General features: G+C 47.9%; 1 protein-coding gene across 1 annotated transcript in view; it reads right to left on the bottom strand.

The window, feature by feature from the left end:
- Positions 1–235: 235 nt before the first annotated feature.
- LOC142803770 (uncharacterized) overlaps positions 236–23,118 on the bottom strand; it is a 101,660-nt gene continuing 78,777 nt past the window's right edge. The window contains exons 7-8 of the mRNA XM_075889731.1: positions 20,836–20,913; positions 236–567 (exon numbers count right to left, since the gene is read on the bottom strand). Coding sequence (XP_075745846.1) covers positions 295–567; positions 20,836–20,913 — 351 coding nt within the window. The 3' untranslated portion in view covers positions 236–294. The remainder of the gene's footprint in view (positions 568–20,835; positions 20,914–23,118) is intronic.

Here is a 23,118-nt window from a genome sequence, read left to right as displayed (position 1 = left end):
TGCTTTTATTATGTGTTGGCTTCATTGTCCTTCTTTCGTAATTACATCAAGTTGGCCATTGTTCTGTATTCTGGAATCGTTAACATATTTTAATGATTTTTTTTGTTTCATTGTCGTCTAATTTTCGTAAAGATTTCTACAGGGGATTTGTTTTGCTGCTTTCTTAAGCCTAATTCAGCTATAGGTAAACTGGTAAAAACTCACACACTAGAATAAAAATTAATGAGGCGGCAGATTACGTTTATTACCATAGGTCTTTATTCTGAGCGTTTGAATAAGCATAGGGTTCAGGACCTACTCTTGGCTCGTCTTTGGCATCTCTTTGAGCATGTTTTTCTGAACCGTCTTCATCACCATCTTCAAAAGACTCTTCAAAAGCTTCTTCAGGCATTTTGCGAGACTTTCTTCGGTGTCTTCTTCAGGGCTTCCTCCAGGACCTACTGTGGTGCCACTTACAGACCCGTTGTTATTTGGTTTGCATTCTCCCTCCACACAAACTCCGATAGTGCCTTGAGCTTGGTCTGAGCGACTCCTTAAGGAAGCAGTCAGGCTACCTGGCAAGGTTAACTACATTTAAAAAAGAGAAAAAAGGAAGAAAGGCAAATTAGAGTCAAGGCTATATTAGCATGATGGAAGTGTTAAGGGGGCTCAGAACACTTTTTGAGCATGGTCTGCAAACGCTGCTAATCGGTAATAGAGGCTCCTGAGAACACGTCAGCGAAATAATATAGCTTAGCACGTGCCCTAAAAATTAGAATAGGTATTCAAAGTCACCTAATAATAGCTTTCTCGTCTTTTGAAAAATGACGGAAGAAGCTAAAAAATAACTCATCACAGCGGTTGTATCAGCCATTGGCTGATTGCAGCATGGCGCGCTTGGTCGTTACAGGATCCGCCGCGGGAGACCTCGACTTGTCCTCGCATGCGTGCGCGATCACACTGAAGAGCCATGTAATCAGAGAACGAAAAAAAAACAACACAAAAAAGGTTCAGAAGGATCTCAGGTGCACATCTTTTTTCCCTGTGCCATCCCTCCCTGCTGAGCTTTCAGCGCTTTCATCGCGACGAGAGAAAAGAGAATGCAATAGCAGCGTGCGACAAATCTTTGTTACTCCGCTAGTGCTGCACAAACTCATAAAGGTTTTTTGCGACGGTGGATTCCGGAGGCAATAGGCTCCTTTAAATAATCCATTCTAATGCTACTTGAAAAAAAAAGTGCTGCAGGGCCTTTCAAAATAACAAACTCGAGTTTAGGTGCAACACAGATCAACAAGGTTCCTCGGCGAATCTGGCTATACGCATAGCTCACAGCATCTAGTGGCTTTGCACACGTCCCCATACTATGTAAATCATGACCACTGTGCGTGCACGTGAAATAAAAATTTTGAACCACTCAGTCAAGCTGAAGTAGAATAATACCACACTGCTTGTCCTGAGCACATTATTTCTTAGTTCTTGTGGGCCGTCATACGCTAAATAAAAATACTTCTTTAAACAAATGTAATTCATGTCAGCGGCAATTTTAAGATGGCTGCAGCTAAAAAATAAATACAAAGACAGAAAGCAAATATTCGTTTTTAAATATTTTTGAACAAATTTCTTGAAACAGCCTATATATTGAGGAATGCAGGTGGAGGAAATTCGGAGATAGAAATGTAAAGTTCATTGACGCAAGGTTCGTATTAGCAGTATACACGTGTAGAACAATTTCGCCTAGTAGTTCGGAATAAGGGTTCTGACCAGGGATTGGGTGAAGGGGTGTGTGTAAAGTCACCCTTGCACCAACTTTTATCCTCGCTTGACTGATGCGTTGTGGGTGCCCATGTAATAGTATACTGATACACTTTGTGTGCTTGGTCAGAAAACAGTATTGATCGGCAGTCGAGACTCCCGAGAACAGGGTAGCCAAGCATTATAGAGCAGCACGCGCCGTGGCCCGCAATTTATAATTAATTCTTAAAATCGGCTTAAAGTGGATTCCTCTTTCTCTCTGCAAAGGTGTCAATATATCCAAATTATTGCATCATATACCCAAAGCAACCACCATTGGCCGATTTGAGCATAGTTAGATGCCGAGTTATCATGGATGTTACGGGATGGCAGCACCTGCCCATGCGCTTGCTTGCGATCACATTAAAAGTACGCCCCAAATTCGCAAAAAAAAAAAACTATTTCCTCATCCTCATGACGTGCGCTGACGAAAGGCAGAATCTTCTTGTCCCCGTGTTATTACTCTTCTTACGTAGCTATTAGTTGTCTTACTGATGAGAGAGGAGAGAAAGGGCTAGAAGCGTGCGCCTAAATCATGTTACTCTGCTCGTGCTGGATGGATTTTAAAAACTTCTGCGGCACCTGACTCGTGAAGTGCTACGTGCTGTAGCGGGACTATTTCATTAAAACTCAGAAAAATATTGCAGGTCCCCATTGAATCTATTGCCACTAACACGTGCTGGCGATACTGCAGCAAGACCGGGGTACTTGTAACCTAATGCAATTATTTGATTTCTGTGGGGCACGTGCACTCAAGATTTATTCAAGCCTGAAAGCTTGTCTTGCAGTAGCAATACGACATTCATGATCACCATAGTGTACGCTCGCCTGGTGCCATGAAAGTTGGCAATAAAGAAAAAAAAATTAATCAAAAGTAAATAGGCAGATTTACACTAACGCTGTGAAGCCTGATGAAGTGTGGAGCCTGGCAGTTGTCATATCTATCTATATATATATATATATTTATTTATATATATATATATATATATATATATATATATATATATATATATATATATATATATATATATATATTGTGTCACGAAAGGAACTCGAGGCGAACGATTATTTACTCGTCCCTAGCAACCACACACTTCTACGCTCTCTTCTGCCATCAACTAAGCGTGGCATTACCCCTTCTCCCCAAACAAAAAGAAACATCCCATGAATGCCGCGGTTCCGAAAAAACAGTGAAAAGTAGCCAAAATATTTTATGTCCCTTGAGGAGCACAAGAGCGAGATAAAAATACACGAAAAAGATATGTACAATATTCTTCAAGGCAAGTTCCACATAACAAAGTTCGTGACTTTCAGCCAACGAGAATGGTACGGCTTCATCCTTGAGACGTGAGTCACATCCGAGGAGCGTGGTCTACGAGAACAGTGTGAAGTGTCTGCTGGGACAACTTCGTAGTTCAATTCACCGAGACGATGAAGAACTCGGTGGGGTGCGAAGTACCGACGTAACAATTTGTCTAAGCGCCCACGTTGACGTATGGGATTCCAAACTCGGACTATAGTAACCCGTTTCGTATGTTACAGCTGTGTGATGGGTGTTGTTTCAGCGAACATCTTGATTTTTCTACGATAAATTGCGAAGGTGCCCAAGCTGCCGGGCTTCTTCGGCACGCCTAACAAATACATCAGCATCCGGGGTAGGCATGTCCGCCAGAGTTGGTTGCAGCATGTGCCTAGCATAGTGATAAGAAATTCATCAGCATCCAGGGTAAGCATATCTGGCATAGTTGGCTGCAGCATGGTGTCAAGCATAGTAGTGACGTAGCGCACGCCCGTAAACCAGACGAAAAGGGCCAAAGTCGGTGGTTTCCTGAAGATCCGTATTCTAGGCAAATGTGATATACCGTAGGGTTTCGTCCCAATTCTTGTGATCCTTGGCGACATACATTGAGAGCATATCAGCAATCGTTTTTTTAAAGGTGTTCAGTTAAGCCTTTGGTCTGCGGATGGTAGGCAGTTGCTGTTCAGTTTCTCGTACCAATCAGCAATAGGATATTTCGGAGCAACTGTGCCGTGAATGCAGTACCACGATCTGTGATGACGACAGTGGGGCTCCGTGGCAGAGAATGGTATTCTTGATGAATAAGTTAGCCACATCGGAAGCAGTTGCTCACTGGGCGGCTTGTGTTTTACAGTATCTCGTCTTGTAGAAGTGGCAACAACAATCCAGTGGTTACCAGCTTAGGACTGCGGAAGTGGGCCGAGTAAATCCATCCCGACCTTTTCAAAAGGTGCGTGATGGCGTCGTACAGGCTGAAGCAGACCGGCTAGTTTTATCGGTGGACTTTTGCGGCGTTGGCAAGCTGCGCAAGTCTTGAAGCATTGCCTGACGGTTTTTGTAAGGTACCACCGCTAGTATTTGTTCTTGATCCCCGCCGAAGTACGCGCGAAGCCAAGATGCCCTGAAGATGGCTAGTCCTGGCAAGCATGCAAAATTTTGTCACGGAGAGTAACAGAAACAACTAAGACGAAAACAGTTTTCGTAGAAGGAAAGTTTCGTAGAAGGAAGATGATGCCTTGGTGTAGACAGAAACATGCTAATTCACGCGCAAACTGATGTGGGTGTTGTGCGAGTCATCGCTCAAAGTATTCGATCAGTGGTTGCAGTGCTAAGTCCTCGCGTTGATGCTCAGGCGTGTTTAATGATGCCAGAACAGCAAGGTAGCTGAAGTCTTCATCCTTGTCTTCTGCAGTGATCTCGATGAGTGCGCGAAAAAGACAGCCGGCGTCTGTGTGTTTCTGGTCAGACTTGTGAACTATCGTTAGATCATATTCTTGTAAGTGACGGCTTCAGCGCGTGAGACGGCCCGAAGTAGCTTTCAGATTCGCCAGCCAGCAGAGAGAGTGGTGGTCACTGACGGTTCGGAAGAGGCGTTCATACAGGTATGACCTGAATTTCGTAATAGTCCATACAACCGCCAGGCATTCGTTTTGAGTCGTCGAGTATAGTTTTCCTCCGCAGATGACACTGTGCGGCTATCGTAGCCAATGACGCGTTCAACGCCATTTTGATATTGTACGAGAATAGCTCCGAAGCCAAGGTTATTCGCATAAGAGCGGACTTCTATGTCTGCTTCGGTGTCGAAGTGGCCAAGGATCGGTGGCGTTTGTAGGCGTTGTTGAAGGTGGCGTAAAGCATCGGATTGTTCTGGACCCCACACGAAAGATGAAGTCATCCTTGACTAGTTGTTGTAGACGGTCGGTGATTATAGAAAAATTCGGCATAAAGCGGCGGTAATAAGCACAAAGGCCCAGAAAGTGGCGTACATCATGGTTTGTCTTCGGTATCGGAAACAAAGCAACTGTCGTAGGCTGCTCAGGGTCAGAATGAACACCGCTTCTGCTGACAATATTGCCAAGAAATATGAATTTCTCATGCTCAAAATAACACTTTTCCCATTTCAAAGACAGCCTGGTCATACGTATAGCCAGAAGAACAGCTTGGAGTTGCTCAATTTGCTGTTAGAAGGTCTTAGAAAAACTGGTACGTCGTCTAAATACACTAAACACGTGTGCCACTTGAGGTCACACATAATTGTGTCATTGATTCGTTGGAATGTGGCTGGAGCGCAGAATGGGCCAGAAGGGAGAACTTAAATTCATAGAGACCGTCAGGTGTTATAAACGCTGTTTTTCCTCGGTCCCGTTTATTTACATTATTCTGCCAATATCCGCTACGGAAATTTATGAAGGAGAAGTAACAGACACCACGTGGCGCAGGTGACCCAAGGAGTCATCGATGCGAGGAAAAAGATATACGTCTTTTTTGTTATCTTGTTCAGTTTCCGGTAGTCTACAAAATATCATAAGCAATCGATTGATTGATTGATTGATATGTGGGGTTTAACGTCCCGAAACCAACATATGATTATGAGAGACGCCGTAGTGGAGGGCTCCGGAAATTTCGACCACCTGGGGTTCTTTAACGTGCACCCAAATCTATCATAAGCAATCATCTTTCTTTTTGACCAACACAACTGGTGACGCCCAAGGACTTGTCGATGATTGAATTACGTCGTCGTCGAGCATTCGTTTCACTTGATAACAAATGGCATCCTGTTTTTTCAGCGACACGCGGTAAGCGTGTTGGCGTGCACGGGTTGGGCGTTTGGCTCTGTGACCATTCTGTGCTTCGTTAGAGAGGTCTGTCAGACTTTTGACCATGTGACAAAACAGTCCATAAAGGATGACAGGAGACTAAGAAGCCTTGCTTTGTTGTGTTGTTCTAAATGGCGATTAACGTTGAGGTGACTAGACACGTCGGTACCACAGCTGTTCTTAGCCGAGATCGTCGTAACCAAAGGGAAAGCGTCCAAATCATCCAATGCCTCCAAGTAAGCTATAATGGTGCGTTTCGTAAAATGCCGGTATTCACGACTGAAGTTCGTAAGTAAAAGCGTTGTCTGACCATGTCGGAGTTGAACGAGACTTCAAGCGATGTCGACTTCCCGATTAAACAATAACGTGAGGTTACTTTCGGTGGTGCCCGTTATTGTCTGTCCCTGAGGACACTCAAGAAGAACGATGATACTACTTCGAGGCATTGTCAACTACGCGTAAGGCCATGTGACGATGTTTTTTCTCGCTGTGCGAGTCTGGAAAAACACAGTGAAACTGACGAACAAATCACGCAAAATAATTACTGCTCCACACCCTTGAAGAGATTTTCATGCCCAAAGTGACTGACCGAGGGCAGTTGGGCAGTACAATGAATGATGCCACAAATTACGACGCATAAATCTCAAGTCTAGCGGTACAGCTTCCTAAAAGTGATACGAGGTGCCCTCCAGCGGTGCTTAGTTGTGGGCCGTTCCACGTTGTCAGCACCTTGTGTAACTCGGCTGCTGAGCCGCATGTCACGGGATCGAATCCCGGCTTCGGCAGCTGCATTTCAGATGGAGGCGGAAATATCTTAGGCCCATGTGCTCAGATTTGGGTGCACGGTAAAGAAGCCTAGATGGTTGAAATTTCTGGAGCCCTCCACTGCGACGTCTCTCATAATCATATTGTGATTTCGGGACGTTAAACCCCACATATCAATCAATCGAATCAGCACCTTGTGTAGACGGGGAGGGGGGGCAATGAAGCACTCATCGCCGAGTAATCAGCTCCGGTGTCGACAAGGGCAGTCACCGGGTAACAGTCGATGGAACCGGTAATAGCAGCGGACGTGGTTTCAGAAGCAGGCTGTAACGATGTGTCTTGAGACAGCGCCGGAGGGTATTTCTCGATTCTCTTGCCAGTGCCCTCACCTCCGGAGGTCACCGTTTTTAGTTTCTTTGGTGTAGGCTTGCGCCACTGACACCGAGGAACCCAAAGGCTTGTCGGGCGTGGTGTGTTGATGCGGACGGACGGGGTGAAGGCGACCGTGACTGTCGTCGTGGTAGGGCAGGAGCGTGATGACTACGTTAGAAGTATTCCTCAATTTCTGCTGGGCGCTCACCGTTGCGTGAATAACGCACATCAACGTGGAATCCATGTAGGCCTATTCGTTGGTAGTAAATGTCGTGGTACATGTATCCAACCTCAGCACGATGGTAGCACAAACGACGATTGTCGGGTGCACGCCAGACGGTGGACTTCCATGGGCCAGGATGAAAATGGGCCTGCAAAGTTGAATAATGGACTGAGCTTGGAAAACGTCGATGAGCCCCAGCAGGTGGATGAACCAAACGTGCCGTTGATGGTGTAGAGACGCGCAGGACATTCACATAGGAAAACGTAGGATTTACGGCTGGCGATGTTGGTAAGGCATGAATGAACTGCCTGATTTTGTTCCGAACGGCGTCGGAAGAGAAGCGTTACTCGGAAGGGACACTGCATGAGATTTCTGGAGTTCTTCGCGTACAACATACCGTATCAGTTCTCTGAGAACCTTCTTGCCTTGCATCACGCCCTAGAACAAGTGAACACTCAGCGGACAAGGCGGTTTGGTGTTCATACTGCGACAACCACTGCCAAAGCATGCGCTCGTTAAGTCGGGCCTGACGTATGAAGTCCGACACCGTCGTAGGAGGGTTGCGCACAAGGCCCTTAAAAAGCTGCTCTCTTACGCCTTGCAATAACAGGCGCACTTTCTTTTAGCATGTGGGTTTCAGCCCGTTGAAACAATCAAAGCGTATTCTCGACAAATATGGTGACGCTCTCGTTCGGCATTTGAAACCACAAAAAAGTGCCTGCTTTGCTCTCTCTTTCCAGGCGGGTTTACTGAAGGCCCTGCGAAGCTGCCGATGCGATCTTGGCCAACTCGCGAATGAAGATTCGTGGTTCTTGTACCACACTCTTGCTATGTCTAAAATGGTGATGCAGACGTTCCTCAACTTACGGCGATTGTCGAAGTCGTTAATGGCCGCGACCCGGTCAACATAGCCGAGCCAATATTCCGAATCTTCACCAGCATCGCCGTGGAATAGGTTAGGGGTTCGAGGCGTGTTGATGACACAGCGTACGCCAGCGAAGGGCCATACTCGGTTTGATTTGCGGATGTGGCAAGCATTGTCCTCATTGAAGTTTCCAAGGGGCCATACTGTGGTGGTAGTCCTTGAAGGCGGCGGCTCCTTCGATGGATATCAGCAAACTCTAGTGTACTGGCGTTGGTTGCTTCTGGTACAGGACCACCACATATAAGACGTTGCAGTATCCTGCACCTCCACCAGTCTGTCATGAAAGAAACGAAGCACTCGAGGTGAACGACTGTTTACTCGTCCACAGCAGTCACACACTTCTACGCTCTCTTCCTCTGCCACCAACACAGCGTGCTGTGTTGTCTACGCTCTCTTCCTCTGCCACACACACACACACACACACACACACACACACACACACACACACACACACACACACACACACACACACACACACACACACACACACACACACACACACACACACACACACACACACACACATATATATATATATATATATATATATATATATTATTGCGCTGCAATGGTGAAGGTAACCTTTACTAGGCTCCGAAGACATTATGAAGTGGCCACACCGAAGGTACAGAACCAAGGCAAGCCAAGTTGCCACAGCAGATGAAGATGACGACCACTCATGATGATGAACATGTGAGAAAAAGGTAGATGTGCTTAATGAATACCTACACTAGCTCCCCCCCCCCCCCCCCCCCCGTGAAAAGTTCTTAGCCGCAGTTTAAAGCAAAGAAGAACGCCGTGTGAAAGGTTTCATGCGGGATACGTGGACTATTTCTGCTGCCTGGCAGTGTAGGAGCCAATGAAGCGTAATTGAAACTTCTCGCACAGGCCAGGAGGGCGAATTGGTGTAAGAAGGAGGACTTCGTCGCCAGGCCTGAAGGACACGGCGCGATGAGAGGCATAATATTCAAGTTTGCGATCCTGTTGCTTGGCTTCGGTGCTAACGCAAGCCAGCTGGCGGCAATGAAGTGGACGAGACATGTATTCTTCACTTGAGGATGAACATAGTTTAACAGGCACAGAGAAGAACGAAACATCGAGGGAAAAAGAGGGGCAGCGACCGTGGACGAGGCAGAACGGCGAGTAACCGGTTGGGCGCTGTACAGAGGTATTATAGGAAAGTGACAAATGGCACAATGGTGTCCCAGTTTTCTGGGGTCCGGTTCAATATACATGGCTGTCATATCTGACAGTGTGCGATGAAAGAGCTCTGTCAGCCCGTTCATCTGAGGATGGTAACTGGAACTTGTTTTGTGTGTAGTGCCGGATGCCTTGAGCACTTCTTCGACGAGTTTTGAAAGAAATACTCTTCCATGGTCACTCAGGATTACATGAGGAGCTCCGTGACGAGTGATTATTGCTCGAAGGATGAAGACAACCACTTCCGAAGCGGATGCAGAAGGCACGGGAGCTGTTTCGGCGTAGTGGGTCAGGTGGTCGACAGCTGTAACTGTTCATCGATTGCCCGTGACATTCATCAGAAGCGGACCATACAGGTCAACGCCAACTACCTCAAATGGTTGCAGCAGACACGGGAGCGGTTGTAATTGTCCACTTCAAGTTGATGTAGGTAGCTTGCGATGCTAACAAAGGGCGCATAAGGCAACGTACTTCTTGACACTGCTGGACAAGCCCGGCCAGTAGTAGTGACATCTTATGCAGTCATACATTTTCTGGAAGCCCATGTGTCCAGCAGACATGTCGTCGTGATTTGTTTTGAGGACTTGAGCCTGAAGAGAGCGAGGTAGAATGGGCACCCAGCGTTGACCATCAGGGTGGTAGATATGATGGTGGTTGTCGAGCTTGAATTGCGTCAGCTGTCGGCAAAGATGGGCGTTAGGGGGCCGGCAAGTCCAGTCAAGACGGTCCATGATGCGGCGACAGTAAGGGTCAGCACGTTGCTGGGATACCAACAAACCACACTCGCGTGGAGAAGATGGGTCCACAGTAGCTAAGGACGAAACATGTTGGGAAGAGACGGCCGAAAGCTCCTCGAGTGCAGCAGTGGCAGATTTGTTAAGTGGCTCCGAAGAGAGCACGTAACGCGAAAGTGCATCGGCTTCTTGATGCTTGTTTCCCGACTTGTATGTAATAGTGAAGTCGTATTCTTGTAAGCGAAGAATCCAGTGACCAAGGCGATCGGACAAGTTCTTGATTGTCGAGAGCCAGCACAAGGCGTGATGGTCCGTAACCACAGTAAAGTGGTGGACGTGGAGATAAGTCGAAAATTTTGTATTGACCATACGAGCACTAGGCACTCCTGTTCGGTGATGGTATAATTGTTTTCGGCAGGGGTCAGAGCACGGCTCGCGTATGCGACGACCTTCTCACGTGAAGATTCGTCTCGCCATTGGAGAATTATTCGATGCCTTGACCACTAGTGTCTGTATGCAGGAGCGTAGGCACGGTTTTGTCAAAATGACAGAGGACTGGTTTGGATGTGAGTGCACACTTCAGTTGGGCAAATGCTGCTTCACATTCCGGAGAGCACACAAAGGCGATGCCTGATCTGAGCAACTTGTGCAATGGTGAAGCTATTGAGGCGAAGTCTCGAATGAATAGGGGAAAATAAGTAGCGAGGTCGAGGAAACTGCGCAAATCTTTGGCTTTTTCAGGACGCGGGAAGTGTTAAACAACAGAAATCTTGTCTGGATCGGGACGACTACCGTCCTTGCTTACGGGACGACTACCACCTAACACTTTAATTGTCTTGCTCGCAAAACAGCACTTCTTGGTGTTTAGCTGAAGGCCTGCGTTTGCAAGGCACGCGAGAATTTCGTCCAGTCGTTTCAAGCGCTGAGGGAAGGTTGACGAGAAAATAACGATATCGTCTAAATAGCACAAGGAACTCGTACGATCATCCGCTCGAATGTTGCTGGAGCAGTGCAAAGGCCGAATGGCATGACATTGAATTCATACAGCCCATATGGTGTTTTTAACACTGTCTTTTCTTTTATATCCTCGTGCATGGGTAACTGTCTGTAACCCGAACGCAGGTCTAGGCTTGAGAAGTAGTCGACACCCTGCAGTGAATCCAAAGCATCGTCTATGCGTGGCAGGGGTAAACATCCTTGTGGGAAAACTTGTTAAGTGACCTGTAGTCCACGCAAAATCGCACGGAGCCATCTTTTTTTTCTTATTAAAACAAGAGGGGATGAGAAAGGACTCACGGAGGGACGTATAATGTTCCATTCTAGCATACCGGCTACATTTTTCTCCATGACCTCACGCTCGGACGAAGAGATGCGATATGTTCGACGGCGTACGATGGAAGTGCCATCGGTCTGGATACGACGCGTGATAAACGACGTCTATCCCAGAGATGAGGAATGGGCATCAAACAATCTCCTATGCTTATGTAGCAAGGCAATCAACTTATCAGTCTGTGAAGAGGTCAGCTCTGGACTAATAGTCGCAGCAAAAACAGAAATGCTTGGTCAACGTCCAATAGAAGGAAGGTCAAAACGCGCTGGCATAAGCGGGACAACATGGACAGGTTGGAATTCGGTAATGCAAGCCATTGCGGTGCCTTTAGAAATGAGAATTTTTTCAGACGTCTGTTTTGAAGCGTAGAGAAGTCCGGAGGCATTGTCGAACCGTGCTAGACCTGAAGCGACGGCTATGCTTCTTGCGAGACAGCGTGCAGATGGTTGGACAAACACGTCACCAGAGTCGATCACGTTAGAAGCGATGGTAACTATTCGCTGATGACCAGGTGGTAGCTCGTTATCTTCCGCAGCGAGAAAGCGCACGGGCTTGTCATCCGCATAAAGGGCATAGTTAGTTTCTATCATATGAACATTTTTTCGACAGCAAATGAAAGCGTTTGCCGTAGACAGAAAATTCCAGCCTAATATGAGCTGGTGGGCACACGAACTCCGCACTTCAAATTGCGCAAATTGGAGAATGGCAGCTATGAAAACACGAGTGGTGCACATAGCGGCAGGTCTAATGACGCCCCCTTGAGCAGCGAGCAGCGTACGTCGATCATAAGGGGTGGTGCCTTTTCGCAGACGTGAGCACAAGGAACAATCAATCACCGACAAACAATCACCAGTGTCTACTAAAGCGTCCACGTACAGACCTTCTATTAAAACAGCTATCGTATTATATGAACGCACTGAAGGAATATCTGCCTTTTCGTTCGATGCAGCTTTTCCTCCAAAAGCTGCAGAGGTTAGTTTTCCGGGTATTGGTTGGTGAATTGCGAGACAGGTCACAATGGAGACGTGGAGTGGTGGAGGGGTGATGGTGAGTGGCGTCTAGTAGAGCGGTAAGAAAGGGTTGGCTCGGATGTCGCAGTGGGAGACGGTGAGCGACGTAGCGGCGGATCATAAGGATGACGTTGGAAAGCGGACCCGCTTGTCCCATCATCCCGCCTGTAGGTGTCGAATCCCCGGCACTCGTCCTGCTGACATTTCCGACAGAAGCGTGCAATGTGGCCCCGATAGCCGCAGTAATAACAGATCTGACGACGTGGCCGCCATGGTGGGCGAAAGGGCTGGCTAGGTGCACTCGGAGTTATCGAAGCCAGTGGGACAGGCGTAGAGTGTGTGGGCATCGGTTGTACGTCGGGTGGTGAACCATCGAGGACTTGTGCATACGTCGGCTGGAGTCGAGATACCGGAGAGTCTACATACGCTGGCCCGGTCATCGACGCCAACTCCTCTTTGATAACATCGCGCAAAGCAGTGTTGGAGGGGGGAGGTGGACTCGGTGTCATTGAGAGGCCAAAAGATTGCAGCTCTCCCCGTATAATAGCCCGGATCATAGCACGCATTGAGGCATTGGTCGTGGTGGTGTTTTCAGCGCTGCCCGGCTGTAACCATTGGGACTCAAGTTCCTCTAGGTGTTGGCACGTGGCAACAACGTCAGCGACTGTGGTCGGGTTTTGTAATACCAAGGCATTGAACGGGACCATGCCGATCTCTTTCAATAGATGACGAACTCTCTATGATTCAGACATGGACGTACTGAAACGGTGACAGAGAACAAGCACATCCTCTATGTACGAGGTGTAAGACTCGCCGCATTGTTGCTTGCGAGCATCCAGTGTCTTCTTGGCGAAAGCCGAACGAACCACCGGGGTGCCGAAAATTTGGCAAAGCTGTTGCTTGAAATGTGTCCAGTCCGTGATGTCCGTTTCATGATTGAAAAGCCATTTTTCGCTACGCCTGTTAGGTAAAAAGAAACACGGCGAAGCTTGGTGGGATCATCCAAGTTGTTTGTGGAACTCACTCGATTGAACTGGTCCAACCAATCCTCCACATCTTCACCTCGAAGTCCGGCAAACGTGGGCGGCTCACGCTGGTGCGCGGTGATAATCCACGATGGATAGGCCGTGGTAGCCGGGGCCATGGATGTAGACGTAAAAGAGCCGGTTGGCTCGTCCTGAGGCATGTTATTGGATACCTGGCACAGACGATGACCTGAGCGGAGCTCTAGGAGGTAGAGTGGGCTAGGAGAAGACGGAAGATCACAGAGCACACTGTACCACTTGTGATGCAATGGTGAATCCAACCTTTACTAGGCCCAGAAGACACGATGAAGTGAGCACACCTAAGGAACAGAACCCAGGCAAGCCAAGTTCCCCCAGCAGAGAGAGGAAAATGACGACCACTCATGATGATGAACATATGTGAAGAAAGTAGATGTCCTTAATGAATGTCTACAATATATATATAGCAATGATTCAGACAGAATTAAGAATCAAAACCCTTGCTGCGGGCCGGCTGTTCTTATACTGCCTCGTATTTTCTACCTCGCCCAAGCTCCCCGCGCACCCGACGCCCTGGTCCCATTCTTCGTCCTCGCACTTGGCCATGACTGTGAGTGCGCGGACTGTCGAGAATGTGTCTGGTGGGTTGCACTGGCTGTTCCGGAGTGGCTGGGCTCGGCCACGCTTGAACCTCATCCGGAAGTTTTTGAAAGATGGCTCCGGTGGGCGGCACTGGTTGTTTCGCCGCGGCCGGACGCGGCCACGCTGTGACGTGGCACGCTCTGAGTGGAATCGTTGCCTCGGTCGGTCACAGTGTCGCTGTCGATGATGGGCATGGCATTTACTCGCACTTAGGTCTATGGCGACTCAAGGAGACGAAACTGGCTGTGCCTCGGTCGTCTGTATTTACGTCACTGCTACTCGGTTTGAAGATCTGGTGGGTGAGAGTACGTGTGATGAACTGGTCGTTGCTTGCCGAGTAGATAATGATGCCGTATGAGTTTGGGGTGTGTGGTCTGTATGCGCACTTGCGTGCCGAGCCGGCAAATGCTTGCACAACACAGGATAAGAGTGAGTGCGCACAGGCAATGGGAATCATCGATCTTCCTGTGACCAAACTGGTCATGGCGCGAACAATCAGGGGTGATGTTTATGGTCAAACGAATGGCTTCGTGGTGGTCTGCATGCCGTTCAGGTGGTGCGCCGCTATTCAGAATGGCGTACTTGTCATCATCGGCAAGATCGGACACCATGTTGCCGGAACGGCCGATGATGGCTCTCTCTGCTTGGAACGCATCGATGGAACTTGCACACTCGACCAATGACTGCCTTGAAGTTGACATGTGTGCTTCCGGCTGCTCACTGAGATTGCTCTCGTTACTGGACATCTGTGGTGCCGTTCTTCCTTCTGGGTAGTTTGAGGCCAAGAGAACACTCGTAGTCAAAAGCGGAGCTTTACCTCACCGCCGTCAATGATGAGCGGAGCTTCACGAGACAAGAGGTGGTCAGCTCCCAAAATCATGTTTGCGAGCAAGTAATCAAACACTGGAACGGCGGGAACGAACTTGCTTACGGATTTGGTATATCTCCAACCGAAGCGAACCGAGAGACCACGCGTTCCCACCGAGGCCACACAAGGGTGCATCATACCAATGCTGGATGGTGACTAGGGCGTATCATTCATGCAGAGCAGAACGTGGAGCTCCTGTTTGCACCACAGCCGTGAGCCCGTGAGCTCACCCATTCCATCGACGCGGACCTGCACCGTTGGTAGCTGCCGCGATCGGTTTTCAGTGGGTCGATGTCATGCGTGTAGTGCTAACACGTCGTCGGTTAGGTCAGGGAAAGTTAGCGGGAGCTCCTTTTTCTACACTGGCTGAGAGAGGAAGCCGAGTACAGTGCTCGTGTGATGACAGGATTCCTAGCTGCCTGAGGATGAGTTGCCGTCTCTAGCTGCGGGCTCGAAGAGGTGACCCTGAGCCTTGTGGTCGGTGTTTGTGGGGTTGACCACACGTGTGCCCTGCACCCGGCCGCAAACAGCGATGAACGTGGTGCTCCGATTCCGCCAGGACCGGTGCTTCATGCCCTTGTACCTATGCTATGCCTTGGCACCACCCTGAAGATGATCGATGGCCACCTACCATTTGTGACCATCGGGCCAGGCATGACGAGAACCGACTGCATCGACAGTTGCCACCCATGAATTGGCGTCGCCCTGGAAGCCCTGAAACTCCGGTATTTCCAAAAGAGCGGTATATGGTAAGGCAGATGGCTGTACCCCGCAGCTCACCGACGCCAAACGTTGTAGCTGTTGGGACAGTTGCGTGAGGACACACCTGAACTCTGCGCCCCTGTCGGTAGGGGTGCCCAATCGACCACGGGCGGGGTTCGTGCAGTAAGTGGTGGTTCCTGTGCTCATGGCAGAATCCATAACTAAAGACGCGTGGACGGCGTCGCCTGTAGTGAACTGGTACCGGTAATGTGGACTGGAAATGCCGAGGAGGCCTTGACACGCCGTTTGCGAACGGTGTTGGCAGTGGTGGAAAATGAACAGCTGCCGAGGAGGCCTGCAAGCCGTCCTAAAGCTGCGCTTACCGTGGATACACGTTGGCGGGTGTCCTGGACGACGAAACCGGGACGTAGGACTTCTTCGTCAGCTGTGCCATTGCAATGAATTAGACAAAACTAAAAGACAACGCTCTTGCTGCCGGCAGGCTGTTCTTATTCTGCCTCTCTTTCTCTACCTCGCCAAAGCTCCCCGCGCGCCAAAAGCACTCTTCATCATTTGTACAAAACCATCATCACCTAGTGTTCTTCATCCTGATCATTGGGGGATGATCATTGAATCAGTCCTGTGCCTCGGAGTCATAGCCACCAACTCCTCCTTGACGACGTCCTGTAAATTTGTACTGGGGGTGTCAGAAGAAAACTGGCGCACTGGAAACCCAAGCGACTGCAGTTCCTCTCGTATCATGATGTGGATAATGGCTCCTAATGAAGGGTAGGCAGTAGGGTTGTCAGGGATGGCTGCAGGAGAGTTGTACAGTTGCAGCCATGCGGATTTGAGCTCGTCCAGGCACTAGCACATAGCTACAATGTCAGCAAGAGTACTTGGATCCTTTACGACCAAAGCATTGAAGGCGACCTGCTCTATAGCTTTGAGCAGATGGCGGACTTTGTCTCTGTCATGGAGGCGTTGATGCGTCGACAGAGAGAGAGAACATCATCAATATACGAAGTATACGACTCTCCTAGTTGTTTGCGACCATCAAGTGTTCTTTTCTCCAGACTAGCTCTAACTGCCGGAGTAGCGAAGACTATTCGGAGATGTTCTTTGAAGACGTTCCAGTTGGGAAAGTTGATCTGGTGGTTAAAAGAACCAAGTCTTCACCACGCCAGTAAGGCAAAAGGAGACGTGGCGGAGCTTGTGCAGACTGTACCAACGGTTCGCTGTGTTCAATATGTCATACTGGTGTAGCCAGTCGTCCAAGTCCTCATTTCAGTGTCCAGCAAATAGAGTGGGCTCGCGAGGGGGTCCACTGACGATCCAAGAGTGAGTAGCTGCGGCAGTCGTGGCCGGAGGGGTAAAGAGAGAAGCTCCTGAGGGTTCGTCCTGCTGCATGCTGGTGTACACGTAGCCCTAAGGGTGACTTGAGCGAAGCTCCAGGAGGTAAAGCGGGTGAGCAGGAACGGGTAATCAAGGAGCAACCTCCGCCACCAACCTCCTACGGCACCGTCCACTGCTTCCGCTACTAACTTCAGCGATGAACGCTCGGATAGTTCTTCCACACCTGTTTCGTCCTTAGCCGCCATTGACAAGATCCCTCCTGGCGACCACGGCTTCATCATAACGCATCAACTCGCTGACGCTTAGTGTAGACGCATCACAGATCGCCTTCAGGGGAAATCACAACCGTCTAACGCCCACCTTCGGCGACAGCTCAGGCATTTCAAGCTCGATAACCGCGTTCTTTACTATTACATGTATCACCCAGATGGTCAACGCTGGGCACCCGTTTTGCCTCGCTCTCTTCAAGCCGATATTCTTAAGGCCTACCACAACGACCTGACTGCTGGTCACTTTGGTTTCCAGAAAACGTACGATCACATTAAAGGTCATTTCTACTGGCCAAGAATGTCCGCCAGCGTAGCAAAGTACGTCGCCTCCTGCAACCTTTGTCAGTACCGAAAGCTTCTAAAATCACCTCAATCCGGAGAGCTGCAACCACTTCCATGTCCGCCCCACTGCGGTGGTCTAGTGGCCAAGGTACTCGGCTGCTGACCCGCAAATCGTGGGATCGAATCCCGGCTGCGGCAGCTGCATTTCCGATGGAGGCGGAAATGTTGTCGACCCGTGTGCTCAAATTTGGGTGCACGTTAAAGAACCACAGGTGGTCGAAATTTCTGCAGCCCTCCACTACAGCGTCTCTCATAATCAAATTGTGTTTTTGGGACGTAAAACCCCACATATCAATCAATAAATTCCATCTTCGTGGGCACCATTTGAAGTCGTTGCCATTGATCTATATGGTCTCCTTCCCACGACTCCTAGTGGCCATCGATTGATAGTGACAGCTGTCGACCACTTCACACGTTACGCTGCAACGTCCTGCGTGAAGTCGGCCTCCGCTTCTGACGTGACTACATTTATGCTTGAAGCCTTCGTCTGGCGTCACGGTGCTCCTCGTGTCATCTTGAGTGACCGTGGAAAAGCTTTTATTTCGCAAATTGTGGAGGAATCGCTTAAAGCCTCCAGCACCAGCCACAAGACAACCTCCAGCTATCACTCCCAAATCAGCGTGCTCCCTCAGTGCTTTAATCGCACTCTGTCCGACGTGATAGCCATGTACGTTGAGCCATACCACACCAACGGGGACACAATTTTGAAGTTCGTTGCGTTCGCTCATATTACTACTGTACAACGCAGAACTAGCTACTCGCCATTCTACTTTGTCTACGGCTGATCACCATCTTTCTTTCTGGACGTCTCGTTCTTGACAGCCCCGGTTCCACCATCGGCATCCTCCTGTGAACAATATGTGTCCCGCCTCCATCACTGTCGCCAGCTCGCCAGACACAACACTAAGGAGGGACAACAAGCCCGTAAAAATCTGTATGACGCATCCCACCTCACTGTGACCTTCAAACCGGGCGACGAGGTGCTACTCCGGACACCAGTTCGCACTCCTGGCTTGTGCAACAAATTTCAGTTTCGGTTCCTCGGCCCATACACAGTCTTAGAGCAGACCTCACCCGTTAATTATCGCGTTGAACCTGTGTTTGCTCCGGCGTTTTCGCGGTACCGAGAGAGTGCATGTCTCGCTTATGAAGCCTTCGCATGTATAAGTTGTGGCCAGGATGGCCGCTCTCATGCGTGGAGAATTAGTGTGGGCATTTAAAGCACGCTTCTTCATCACCTGTATGAAACCATCATCACCCAGTGTTCTTCATCTGCATCGTTAGTTGGGATGACCCTTGAGTCGGTTCTGTGCCTCGGAGGTAACTGTTTTAGGCCACGTCTTTCAGGCCTACTGAAGGCGTGGAAAGGAGCACGTCGCAATATATATATATATATATATATATATATATATATATATATATATATATATATATATATATATATATATATATATATATATATATATATATATATATATATATATATATATATATATAATCGCTTATTGTCGGCCAAAGTCTGGCGAATTTCACTCAACACAATGCTTCTAAGACAATAAGCAGTCACAACGCCACTCGCATAGCGCAGTGACCCATGAAGAAGTTTTATTTCCTTTTTCTTTTCTTTGTTTTTAAATGTGAAGCATTTTTAGCGAACTTCCACGATATTGAGGCTATCTATCTATCTATCTATCTATCTATCTATCTATCTATCTATCTATCTATCTATCTATCTATCTATCTATCTATCTATCTATCTATCTATCTATCTATCTGTGACTTTAGCTCTCCTGGCCGTCTTGATAATGGTATCGATACCAAACTTGGTATGGCATAACAGGATTGTATGACGAGTATGATTTACTAGTCATAACATGAAAATCATTTCATGAAAAACATTTCACGGCCTTGCTGCTTTTGCGGTGGTTTCATTCACAGGACAGTTTACAAAACTGGTATCTTATGACGTCATTTCGTAGCGAACATAAGTGACAGACCTTAACATGAGACTCATGGCATGCTTGTCATGATTTTCCTGTTATTACTACTTATCACTACTCGCCACGCTCATGATGCGCTCATAGTCGTTTCGCTAGCTTCACGTACCAAATTTGGTATTACGGGGCGTGAATCGATGATGAAGGTACGTGACATGCCCAAACATGGTAATCATGACATGCGCGTCATGTAAAATGACTATATGCTGTGTTCACAGTGTGCACGTGGCCGTTTCGCTATCTCCACATATACCGAATTTGGTATAAGGTGACGTGAATAGACGATGAAAGTAAATGACACATCTATACGCAATAACGTTGATATGCATGTCATTTGAAACATGATACATGCTACGCTCATAGCGTGCTCGTAACCGTTTCGCTATCTCCACGTATATGAAATTTCGCATCACGTGACGTTAATAAATAACGAAGGTAAATGACACGTCCAAACATGCATGATAATCATGGTACGCGTGTTACGTAAAACATGACTACCTGCAGCCCTCATAGCGCGCTCACGGTCATTTCGCTAGCTCTACATATACTAAATTTGGTATTACGTGGCGTGAACAGGTGATGGAGGTAGATGACACATCCAAACATAAAAATCATGGCATTGAAGTCATGTACGGCATAATCTACGCCCACCTCGTAACGTTGCGCTAATTTTAAAGTGACATATCAACCTTCCTTCCTCATTCGGGCTTAGCATATCATCGATTCCCACAGTACGCGAGTTCTGCCAATTTTTTTCCTGTATTTACCGCTTTCTCGCTCTCAGTTTTTCGCACGAAATATTATAAATGTGAGGGTGAACATCAAATACCCTAATTCCTAACAAAGGCTAGACGCTGGCCGATAATGTCGAAATAAACGCTTCCGTTGTTCCTGTTCTAAAAGCGTATATATATATATATATATATATATATATATATATATATATATATATATATATATATATATATATATATATATATTAAACGTCAGCATATTTGCTGATGTTTGGGCTGGTGGAGCAGCCTTCGTTAAAATACAACTATTCGACAAAAGCTGCTCCACCAGCTCAAATGTCAGCAAATATGCCATACAAAACCAACGTGCGTTATACTCTATTTTTCCGTATATACATGCACATGCAGGACATCAGGATGACGGTGAAAAAACCGGCACGAGGGTCCATATAATTGTTATTGTAATAAAAACTTACCCAACATGGCTTTCCGTTCGGTTCTATTATTGCCTCATCACCTCCACACACGCCTGTGCAATTCCGGTAGATGTAGCTCTGGAAGATTAAGAAAACTGAATCAATACACATTATGGGAGTTTTTCAAATGCGAAGCGTTTTTTAGCGAACTTCGGCGGCTTTGAGCGTATCTATCTATCTATCTATCTATCTATCTATCTATCTATCTATCTATCTATCTATCTATCTATCTATCTATCTATCTATCTATCTATCTATCTATCTATCTATCTATCTATCTATCTATCTATCTATCTATCTATCTATCTATCTATCTATCTATCTATCTATCTATCTATCTATCTATCTATCTATCTATCTATCTATCTATCTATCTATCTATCTATCTATCTAGAAGCCTACGACTTTTCTGTCCTGGCCATTTTGATAACGGTATCGATACCAATATTGGCATGGCATAACATGACTGTATGACGATCGTGACTGATTGGTCATAACATGAAAATCATGATACGGATGTCATGAATGTCATGATTTACATTTCATGGCCTTGCTGCTTTTGCGGTGGTTTTGTACACATGTCATGTTGCAAAACAGGTATAGTATGACATGACTGCGTGGCAAACATAAGCGACAGACCCTAACACGATAATCATGAGATGCATGTCATGTATGAACATGGCTACATGGCACGCTCATGATGCACTCGTGGCCGTTTGGCTAGCTTCACACGTACCAATTGTGGTATCGCGGGACGTGAATTGATTGATTTTATTGATATGTGGGATGTGATGTCCCAAAACCGCCGTATGATTATGAGAGACGTTGTAGTGGAGGGCTCCGTAAATTTCGACCACCTGGGGTTCTTTAACCTGCACACACATCTGAGCACACGGGCCTAGAACCTTTCCGCCTGCATCGGAAATGCAGCCGCTGCAGCCGGGATTCGATCCCGCCACAGGCGGGTGAGCAGCCGAGTACTTTAGCTACTAGACCACCGCGGCGGGGCTTTAAACATGATAATCATGACATGGAAGTCATGTGCACCATAATTTGCATCCGCCTCCTAACGCTGTGCTAATTTTAAAGTGATATATCAACCTTTCTCCCTCGTGCTTCGCACATAAGTGATTCCCACTGTACGTGGGCTGTGCCAATTTTTAACAATCAGCTTCACAGGTCAGTTAATTCATTGCTTCATCTCAAACAGCCACCACCTTGAAAGAAATCTGTGACCAGCTTACTAAATATTAAAATACACAGCATATGCACTTCACGTAGTGCATGATGATGAGTGGGGCGAAGCGTCCGTCAGTTGGTTCGCGCCTCCGTCCGTCCGTTCGTTTTTGTTTCCGTTCGCCCATGCATACGTCTGTGCCACCGTCCATGCGTCCATCCGTCTGTCCGTCCCTGTGTCCGCCCGTCCGTGCATTCGTCCATGCACCCGTTTGTGTGTTCATTCGCCCTTTCATGCGTCCGTTCATCTGTTCATCCGTCAATCCGTGCGTCCATTCGTCCGTCTGTTCGTCCCTGCTTTCGTCCGTGCATCTATCTGTCTGTTTGTCCATCCGTTCATCTAGTGAACACTCCAAGTACCGCCATATCACATATTTCCTTCATATACTAATCATATAGAATTACAGCTATCCAGCGCACACTCCAAGGACTAAACGAGCGGTGGCACGGCCGGACTAGAGGGGCGGCACACGCACGCTCTCTTAAGTGCCAACCACGAGCGCACGTATGCTCGCGTCTACGCGTCAAAAGCGTCAAATGCGCCTCTCGGCGTCGGCGTCGGAGGGGCCTCGTGAGGAGGCGCGAGGGATCAAGCCGGGCTTGATATTTTTGCCACGCGTTCGCTACGTCACCACGCGTACAGCTGTGCCAACCAACCAGGAGCTGCGTGCCAACCAACCAGAGGCCGCGATGCCTCCGAATGTTATGCCTAATGGCCGCCACTTCGAAGGCACGGCCGAGTGCTGGAAGCAAGCACGGAAACTACTACAAATGTGCCTGGATGACCGCTTCGTAATCTAGAACGACAACGACACGACGAACGACTGCGAGTGCTACCAGCGTGACGCGGTTTCGTGCCGAGTTTGAGCGACGCCGACAAATCCAGCGCATGCCGGCCGGCTATGCTTGTGCCGGTCCCGAGTGCGATCGTCGACTGAGCGATAACATCGCACAGAATACTGGAGCATGTCAGTGTTTTTGTGCATATCTGTGATTTTCTGTGCTTAAAACGAGTGTAAACAGACTTCGGAGGTTCGAAGCTTTGAG

The sequence above is a fragment of the Rhipicephalus microplus genome, chromosome 3 (genome assembly GCF_043290135.1).
Source record: "Rhipicephalus microplus isolate Deutch F79 chromosome 3, USDA_Rmic, whole genome shotgun sequence".
NCBI classification, from domain to species: Eukaryota; Metazoa; Arthropoda; class Arachnida; order Ixodida; family Ixodidae; genus Rhipicephalus; species Rhipicephalus microplus.
Note: the sequence above shows the minus strand (reverse complement) of the source record. Positions and strands in the feature narration are given on the sequence as shown.